Genomic DNA, 10,137 nt, shown 5'->3' with positions numbered 1-10,137 from the left:
ATGGCGGACAAAAAGCGGAAGCCTTGGCCAGCTTTCAAGTGGGGAGGGGGTTTAAATCAGAAGTCGCTCGACACCGGAGGAGCGATCACACAGGGGGGAAATGTGGCTGGAACTGGAGAATCAGGAAAACACCACTGGGGACCTGATATGAAAATACTCTGGGTTAAAGCAGTTTTGAGCTGGAAAGCAACGGCTGGAAACGGGAGGCAAATGTTGACCGTGTGATCGCGCAGATAAAATCTGTTTCTGAGGCTGGCCGTAATGGCCTGTCTGAATGCACCCTTGGTGTAGCTTAGATAATATTATCAGCTCAGATCTTTGCTCAGAGATGTTACTTTTCTTTCACAGGTGCTGCTAGCAAGTCATGATGGTTGAATCTGCCTCTGAGTCAATACGTTCTACTCCTTCCAGTCAGAACGGGGTCAGCAGTCTAAACAACCCAACTGATGGAGGAGGTGGTGGCGGTGGCTGTGGAAGAGAGGGTGGAGCCAGTGGAGAAACCAATGGAGAGATGAGCCCAGTGGAACTCCTGCATTTTCAGCAGCAGCAGGTAGTGGGGGATTCCTTGTTCTTTGCTCTCTTGCTCACCCAGCGTTTGAATGCTTCTCTTAGGCCTGCTTTAGAAACAGGTTGCTTTAAAATAGGTCTCCGTTTTTTCACTTTGGCTAAGTTTCACACCATTTTCTGATGGGGTTATAGAGAAGCATGTGTTTGTGAGGGGGACAGTTTTGCTTCTGTTGGTTCTTCAGCCACATTTGGTGCCTTGCTTTCAAAGACTTTATTTTATCATAACAACGTTTGAGTCCAGTGGCTCAAACTTTGTTCTGTTGCTTCAGACCAATATGACTACCCACCGGAATCTATTCTTTTATCATGTTTTAATACTTTCTCATGAAAGTTCTGTGCTGCTAGAGGTGACGTTTTCAATTATGTAGATTTGTTGTCTGGCCCTTAATTCAATATTTATTTTATTTATTATTAGATTTATGGATCGCCCAACCCCACAAGCGGGCTCTGGGTGAGTAGCTTTAAAAACAGATAAAATACAGTCAACATAAAATAAAATTACCACAAAGCACTAATAACAATCCAGATTGCAATATCATCTGGTTTTGCTGGCTGCAGTGCTGTCTGCACAGCAGGAAGGAAAGGGGACGTGGGGACCATAAGGAGAGAGACAAGGGTGCCAGTCTTAACCATTGCTGCCCTCATCTGAAAGCCTGGTGAAACGTCTTTGCCTTACAGGCCCTGCGTAATTGTACAAGGTCCTGCAGGGCCCTGATGTTCGGCAGAGAGTTCCACTAGGTCGGGGCCAGGACTGAGAAGGCCCTGGCCCTAGTTGAGGACAGCCAGACCTCCGTAGGGCCAGGGATCAGCAGCAAGTTGTTATCAACTGATCTCAGCATTTTTCAGGGGACATATTGGAGGAGGTGGTCCTGAAGGTATGTGGGGCCCTGACTGCTCAAGGCCTTAAAAGTCAGCACTAACACCTTGAACCTGATTTGGCATTCCACTGGTAGGAGGTGTAGTTGGTGCAGCGCAAGTTGTATATGTGCTGTCCATGGTATTCCCGCCAGGACTTGTGCTGCCACATTCTGGACCAATTGGAGCTTCCGGGTCAGTTTGAAGGGCAGGCCAGTGTAAAGCAAGTTACAGTAATCCACTCTGGAGGTGACCGTTGCATGGATTACTGTGGCCAGGTCAGGGCGCGACAGGAAAGGGGCCAGCAGCCATGCCTGGCATAGATGGTAAAATGCCAGTCTGGCAGTATTAGTGACCTGTTTCTTCATAGATAGGGAAGCATCTAAGGTCACAAACAAGCTTCTGACAGAGTGCACTGGTGTTAATGGCACCCTGTCAAGGACCGGAAGCTGAAACTCCAATCCCGAAGCCCTCCCACCAGTCACAGAACCTGTCTTTCCCGGGTTCAGTCTCAGCCCACTCTTCCTCAACCATCCCGCCACAGCTTCCAGATCCTTCACCAGATGTTGTGGGGTGGTGTCCAGGTGGCCGTCCAAGAGCGGATACGGCTGGGTGTCATCCACATATTGATGGCACAGAAGCCTGAAACTCCAAGTCAGCTGAGCAAGGGGACACATATAGATGTTAAACAACATCATGGAGAGGACTGCCCCCTGAGGAACTCCAGATAACAGTGGGAACCTAGAGGACATCTCTCCCCAGCGCAACCCTCTGTCCCTGACCATGGAGAAATGAGGAAAGCCATTGCAAGGCTACCCCACGAATCCCCACGTTGGTGAGGCGGTGGGTCAAAAGTTCATAATTGACTGTGTCGACCACTGCTGTAAGACCGAGTAACAGCAGCAGCGCTGACCTGCCCCGACTCAGCTGCCTAAGGAGATCATCTGTTAGGGCGACCAACACCGTCTCTGTCCTGTGTCCTGGGTAGAAGCCAGACTGAAATGGGTCAAGTGCTGATCTGTCATCCAGGAAACTCTGGAGCTGCTCAGCTATTACTCTCTCAATCACCTTACCCAGGAACAGTAAGTTCAATACTGGGTGGTAATTGGCTGGATCATATGGATCCAGTGATGGTTTCTTTAAAAGCGGTATAACCACAGTGTCCTTAAGACCCCCTGGGAAGACTCTAGCGTACTTCGAAGTGAGCTTTTGCTCTTGTTTATGCCCAATACTAGTTTAAAGACTCCACCCTGCATTTTTTTCTGTATTCCCTCCATGTTGCAGCAGGATATGTGAAGTAACTGGCCCATCACCTTTCCACTGAAGAAATGCAAGCTTCATTTAAACTCTCCCTACTTTCACTTGTAAAGTGGCACCCCTGTAAAGGCAACCTAGCATACTCCCAAGCATCAGCAGACGAAGAGTGAGTGGCAGTGTTTTGACATTCCTGGTGTAGGCAAATAGCTCATGTCTGACATACACCCACTTGTAACTAAAACAATTCCCACAAATTCCCCTTGGCAAACTCCATTGAGATTTGATCTTCTAAGAGTGGACCATTCTGCTTTTTATAATCATTTTATACAGTCTGCATATTCCCAGTTGGCTTGAAGTTGGGTCAGGCTAAAACCCAGTCTTTTAGGCAGTATACTATGAGCAGGCTTTTGGGTCATCCCTAAGGCCCAAATAATGCAAAGTTAAATTGTTTACTATGCTTTGCATAACTTAAAGTATTGCCTGCTTTGAAGACTTAACTGTAGCAATTACTATGCCTCTGTATCTGTGCTGCTGTTGTTCTGCCTGCCTACACTAAGTTTTAAATTGTTTTGTGTACATGTAGCACAATGCTGTCTTTTGATTTTGATGCACATAAATGCTATGTTAGGGTGACATTCTGTACATTTATTAATAAGTCCTGCCTCCAAATCAGGATTCAGATGCTCTGAATTACTACTCCCTTTTGATATTCCCAAAGATACGGGGCAGAGTTCTAGTAGAGACTCTCCAGGGATTGGGTGATTCATAAATCCAATTTATAAATAAATATAAATGAACTTTTATGTACAGTGCATGAGACATAAACACACTCACATATACCATATGTTTTGACATAATACATCTCTCTGTTTGGGCTTTATCCTGTGTGCCTTTTTAATGCTGTTTTTTTGTGAACAGATGCATCTTATTACACATTGTGTGTGTATGTACATAAGAGAAAGTTGAAGTGTATGCACTGTAGGGATTTCTTTTGTGCATGTGTATTTCTCATGACATAATTTGCATATGATTTCTGTATGGTGCGTGTATGTGCTTAGATCATATGTGTAGCTGTGCATGCAATTACAAGTTACCTTTCAAAACAAAATTTTAGAGAAAACATAAATTTTCCTCCTAAGGTACTAAATAAGGAAATGAGCCCAACCTCATAGAGACATCGCCTCCCTAAGCCATAAATTCCAGTGTGAAAGCTGTAAAAAATTGCTGTGTCAGATACTTTAGTAGCGAGCACTGTAAATCCATTACCTGAATAACAGCCGTTTCTCATGCAGTTAAGCCACTGTTCCCCTGATCTGAAGGGTGATCATGCATGTCATGCTTCTTGGAGTCACCCCTGTTGAATGAAAGAGGACACAGTTCTTCCTTCACGGTTCGAGAGCCAGTTTGGTGTAGTGGTTAAGTGCACAGACTCTAATCTGGGAGAAACGGGTTTGATTCCCCACTCCTCCACTTGCACCTGCTGATGTGACCTTGGGTCAGTCACAAGCTCTGGCACCGCTGTCCTTGAAAAAGAGCAGTTTTGTGTCAGAGCTCTCTCAGCCCCACCCACCTCACAGGGGGTCTGTTGTGGGGAGGGGAAGGGAAAGGAGTTTGTAAGCTGCTCTGAGACACCTTTGGGTAGTGAAGGACGGGGTATAAATCCAATCTCTTCTCTTCTTCTTCTTCCTTCTTCAGAGGTGCCTGTGTGTGGCTGTAGTGAGGCTGTCTTCATGGTGTCTTGGGGCTGGCCACTGCAGTTCCTTTAACAACAATGTGGGTGAAGGGCTGGTCAGCTCTTGTGTTCACTTGTAGCCAGGTACACATATTGGAGGTTGGATCATGTGGTGTCATGTTGAGCAACTGCACAAGACTTAATAATAATAGTTGGCTAGGTCCTTGATTTTTCTCATACATGGGATTGTTTAGGACTAATTCTCACATTACTTTTTTCTCACCATCTCATATGGAGAGAGAAATACTTCCACATGGAAGTGGCTTTGTGTGGAGGATGCAGCACTTTCAAGGTGTTTACAGCATGGGTTGGCCTGATGTGATAGTCTGTGTGATTCTACTGGAGACTCTCCATAGGCTACTAAGAATAGGTAAATGCTATACTCTCATTTTTATTACATTGACCAGCACAAGGTGTCAGTTTTTTGTCTTGATCTGTGAAGCCATTTTCTTGAACGTGTGAAAAATGTTTATATCTGGATTGGTCACCGGTGTGGATATGTCTGCAATGCTCTTAAATAGGGGCTTGCAGGAGTCAAGTATCCTATTCATGGATCCTTGTGAAAAAACACTCAAATGTTATTCATATGTGTGACTCTGTAGGGATCGATCCAGAATCCCTTAAATGAGGGCAAACATTATTTGAGACCAACTGTCCCAAATGGAAAACAAAAGTACCAACTTGAGTCTTTTGTCCTAATTGCTAGGCTGAGGCCACCCTCACAAACTAAGTGTGAAATCTGCTAATGTCTCCACCACATATCTCTATGTATTTTGAAAATATGGTTGCTGTCTTTCTTTCTATGCTAATTGTCCATTAACTTCACAGAGGTACTGTCTTATCTCTAGTAGAAGGGATGTATATGAGAGGTTGCTCTCAATTGCAACACTCATATACTGTTGTGTAAGTGCACACATATGCACCTAAGACAGATCACATGCACCTAAGACAGATCAATGTAAACTATTTCAAGTACCCCCTAGAGCAGTGGTGCTCACTCAATGGAACAGGTAAGCTGCAACCTTCCCTGAGGTGCAGGCCTCATGCCGGGGATGGAAGCAAATGTGCCTCTTCTGGTTGATGTTAATTGTGAAAGTGAATCTTTGCAAGCCACAGACAGAGTTCCTCTGCCCTACAGGATTGCCCAAAACATCAGTACGGGACTATGGCAATTGAAAGCAACACTCTGTCCTCCCCCAGCAGCACGTCTTTGTAGACCGGTATGTAGCTGCAGAAAGGGAAGTAAAGGTTCTTGTGTCCTTTTCTTAGAAACTAAAAAGCTAGGAGCAAGCTAGAAATGTATCTTCCATAACTGTTCCTCCAGTCATGTAATTTATCTATAAAGGAAGGTGATTTGGCTATGATTATTATCCCAAATAATGTTTGCTGCCCTCACTTGAGTGCCTGCACCACATAATGCATATAATTAACCTGTGGAACTCACTGATGCAAGACAGTGCTTAAAGGCAAAGGAAACTTCTGAACGCAGATGGCATCTGCAGTGACAGTAGCTCAGATGATAACCACTGGTGCCATCAATCTTCATGCTTCAGAGGACAAGGTGAACAGCAGCTGGGGTCAGTAATAAATGTCCCCATATATAGAGTTTTGCACAATTAGGTACTTCATGAAGGATTTACACCTTCTTCAGTAGACTCTCATGTCTGTCCCTGCTTAAAGAGGATACTGAACCATTGGTCTGTTCCTGTCTGACAATTCCTGTCTCATCCTTATGCTTCAGACCCCAAATGCACCTTCTTTTGCTGCCTGTTATTTTTGAAGGCAGCACCAACAGAGGGACAGTTAGAAAGATAACAAGTGGGCTGTAAAGGAAAGACTAAAAGGGAAGTATTCATTTACATATTATGTGCTCAGTCAGAGACACCTCCTGCCACAAGAAGAATTAAGGGCTGGGTTGCGGCGGAACTGTAGAGAAGACTGACTATAAATGGTTTCCCTAGAAAGGGAATAACTAATGACACCAAATAGAGAAAGATAAATGCTGAACTTTGGTTTCAGGATTCAAGGCAATCTTTTGTTAGGCAACTTTGGCCACGTGCTTGTGTCAAAAGTCATTTGTAAGCGTGACAATCAGTATCTTAAATTCATATCCAGCTCCTCCCAATGGAGTTACCAGAGTTTACCAAAAGTAGATGATTATATATTGCAGGATGCTACGTTGTGAAAAACCACAGCTTCTGATATGGTAGATACATTTACTGTTTTCTGGACTGTAGAATATTCTAGATATGATCATATTTGACAAACATTATGCCTTAGTGAGTATAGGGATGTAAGAAGAGCCCTACTGGATCAGAGCAGTTGTCTATGTAGTCCAGCATACTGTCTCACACAGCAGCCAACAAGTTGTCCTAGAGATCAAAGCAACTGGGCATAGAGGTCAAGGCCTTCCCCTGATGCTGCCTGTTAGCACTGGTATTCCAAGCTTTTCTGCCTCAAAACATGGAGGTTTCCTTTAATTACCATGGCTAGTATATTGCCTTGCTGAAGGAGAAGTCTATTCAAGGCACTCTTCAAGTCTTACTCAAGGCACAACTTTTGGGATGCATTTTTTAAGATCACAGTGCAAGGTTTTGTTGTGGTCTTTCCAGCTGTTGTTCAGGTATAACATGTTCTCTCCACTTTTTTCATGGGTAGACAGTGTGCCCAGCTCCTGAGCTTATGGTAAACAAGGCCTGGAAACGTGAGCTGGGCTGTGGAGTAATGAGGTGACAGAAGGAGAGAGAGATAAACATAGAGAGTCAGAAGTCAGGCATCTGACAGGAGTTTAGACTGAAACAAACAGCACTGGCAAGAGAGCGCACGTCACTTTTGAACAAGACGGAGTGTCTGTTTCCATGCAACGGGCAGAGCTGAAGAGCTTGTTTAAATAGAGATGAAAGGAACAAGGAGTCTGTGTGACCTGCAGGCAGCATTTGGACCTGAAGCTAGAAGAAGGGAGGGGGTGCTGGAAATGGAAGAGGGGAACTGCTGAACTTGAATTCGGGATGGCTTGAAGGAAGAAATTTACAATGGACCAGTGGAGAGTTCCATGCAGCTGACTTTATTTAAAATATTTATTAGCCGCATTTCTATGGAGCTTAAGGTGGCTTGAAGCTCAGCTGTTTTGGGGTCCGCTTCCTTTACAGGTTGTGAAAGGATCTCCACTTACCAAAGGTAAAGGAGAGGTTCCAGCAAAATAATTAGATAACAAACTACCAGGTAAGACCTTTGACTGACCAGTTCCCTTGTTATGTGTTTAAGGAAGAATCTGGGAGCTCAAGACTGAAACACGAATGAGCACACACACAAGTTCCCAACTACTGCTTTTCTGTAGATCATGCCAGTCCTCCCAGAACCTTACTGTGCTACGCAGAGGGAAATGGCATTGAAAGAATGAAAATACCATTTGCTCAATCATGTTTTCCATGATCTCCAAAATCTGAAATTGTATTGCAGCTGCTCTGGATCCCCATCTCTTTCCCCAAGGAACTTCCCTCTCAGCAGCAAATGTCCATCTTGTCATTGTCAGTTTGATATAATTCAGACTCAAAAAAAAAAGTTGCTATCAAGAAAAGAAAACAACCATGTTAGATTTTTCATTTTTTAAAACTATCCTCCCCTTTCTTACCTAACGTACCTGGTCTATGATTGGGTGGTGAGCTTGTGGCAAGGGAGTAGTGGCTGTGGTTCGGTTTCTAGCAAATGTTGATACAAATAATAAACAGTGTTACACTATTCACTTCTAGTTCTACTAGCATTCTGAAACAATAGTTTGACATAGGCACATTTCACAGTGATTGCGTGTGTGTGTAAATAAAATAAGGACAATTTTGTAATCCCCCCCCCTGTTGCACTTTTAAACACCTCATATCTGTGCTTGTGCTACATGTGGAAGCAATAGTAATTACTGCACAACTGCATGCAGGGAATGTGATCAAGGGCCTGAACCTGTAACCATGGTGGTACATTGTATGTAGCTACATAATACGCAGTTGTATGTGTGCAAAAAGGAGAGTGTTACATAAAGCTCTTCCTTAAATAAGAGCTAGTCAGTGGCTTGCACAGGTGAGTATACCTAAACTGGTCCTTAGAGAATGGCTTATAGAAGGGGAAGCTGAAGTAGTCTGCTCCCAGATCTCAATGCAGACTGAATTGACTGGATTAAGAGTGCCCAGCTCCCTGGTGGCCAATTTTATTCCTGAAAATTGTCAGACTTAATTTATCCAGGAGTTAGACTTATTAATATGCTGGCTGTTGCCATTAATTCTTTCTAATTGTGGGTAAAAATCTTTATCATGGATTACTCTTGGAATAGGTTGCCACTCTAGAAAATATTTCTCATGTTGTCAAAGTTATGTCAATAGATCTGTGTCCTTTGCCTGGGCAAACGAGTGCAGGCATGTGTTCTCTGGCTGTGATACAGATTATGGTGGATAAGGCAAAACTAATTCTGGAACTCAGGATCCATTTTGTGAACCTTGACCACTCATGTGTGACTCGGTAGAATAGCTTTCATGGTTTGTGACTTCTATAGTTTTGGAGGTCTAGGGGTTAAGAGCCCTTGATTCTAGGCAGCTTAGGTCTGGAAATGTGGCTCTGACAACATGTTCTGGAGTGCCATGTTCATCCTGAAATGTGTTTAGAAAATAATCTCGGAGTGTCTATTTATATTCCTGCTTGGTGTCTTGGCCCAGAAGAGTCTGTATATATCTGTAGTCTGAAGGCTGCTTTAGCTACAGTAAACATGAAGTTTCTGTATTGTGATCCTGTTGCTCTGAACGTGCCCTGGGGAAGTGGGGAGAACAACTCCCACCTCTCTCCAAAAAGTAGAGTATTAGAAACAACTTCCAGCAAGGCTTCCGCATACTCTTTCTGTGAAGAGAATGAAAAGAATGGAGGAATCATTTCCCAGCTTTCTCTCACAAATCTGATGGTGTTAAAGGAAAATCCTTACGTTTCAGTGGTGGGGCCCAGCTAAAAAACGTCCTGGGATTCAATAGCATGCACTTACATTGTGGCAAGGGTCACAGGAGGGGAAAGGTCAGCTAGGGTCATGGGAGGGTTGCCTAGCGTCTGGGAACTCCCACAGCGGTTGCTGTGGGAACATCAAGAGACCTCCAGTGTGCTAACATCCTGTAACGAGATTCAAAAGACTTCAGGCTTTGCACATTAATGAGTTTTTAACTTGGGGGCTATGTCCTCCTCTGCAGAACCCCACTTTCCCAAGTGCAGATCGTCTTTAATCTTTAGAAAGAAGTGGCATAGCAGAAGCTGCAGAGATCAAGGCGATGTGATGTGAAATCATCTTCTGCTCGACTCAGTACAACAGAATTGGGGAGTGAAAGGAAGAATCCTCTGAAAATCAGGATAACGGGGTTTGCACCGAAGACAGTCGTACAACCCATTGACTGCTCTTGACTTCCCTAGGAGCCACTGCTGAGAACATCTGGAGAAGAGATTAACCCATCAGAGACCTTCCTGCTTTTCTTTCATTTGCTTGATAGTCAACATAATTTGGTATCTACAGCCTTGACACAAAAGTCTTCAAAACTGTTGGTAGGAGGACGGTATAGTTCAGGCTAGTTACAAAGCCAGTGTTGAACAGCCTATCTCCATTTAATGCTCACTTTAAATGTGCGCTGCTAGAAATCAGTATGGCCAACTCCTACAGTCCCATGCATAGCTAACAATTTTTTTTAAACCTATGGGAACACTTCCCCTCC

At 44.0% G+C, this 10,137-nt stretch overlaps 1 protein-coding gene across 1 annotated transcript in view; it reads left to right on the top strand.

Moving 5' to 3' along the window:
• Positions 1-364: 364 nt before the first annotated feature.
• FOXP4 (forkhead box P4) overlaps positions 365-10,137 on the top strand; it is a 128,690-nt gene continuing 118,917 nt past the window's right edge. The window contains exon 1 of the mRNA XM_015412699.1: positions 365-550. Coding sequence (XP_015268185.1) covers positions 365-550 — 186 coding nt within the window. The remainder of the gene's footprint in view (positions 551-10,137) is intronic.

The sequence above is a fragment of the Gekko japonicus genome, unplaced genomic scaffold, assembly GCF_001447785.1.
Source record: "Gekko japonicus isolate JY-2015 unplaced genomic scaffold, Gekko_japonicus_V1.1 scaffold647, whole genome shotgun sequence".
NCBI classification, from domain to species: Eukaryota; Metazoa; Chordata; class Lepidosauria; order Squamata; family Gekkonidae; genus Gekko; species Gekko japonicus.
The sequence above is the reverse complement of the archived record's forward strand: the minus strand, read 5'-3'. Positions and strand labels throughout refer to the sequence as shown.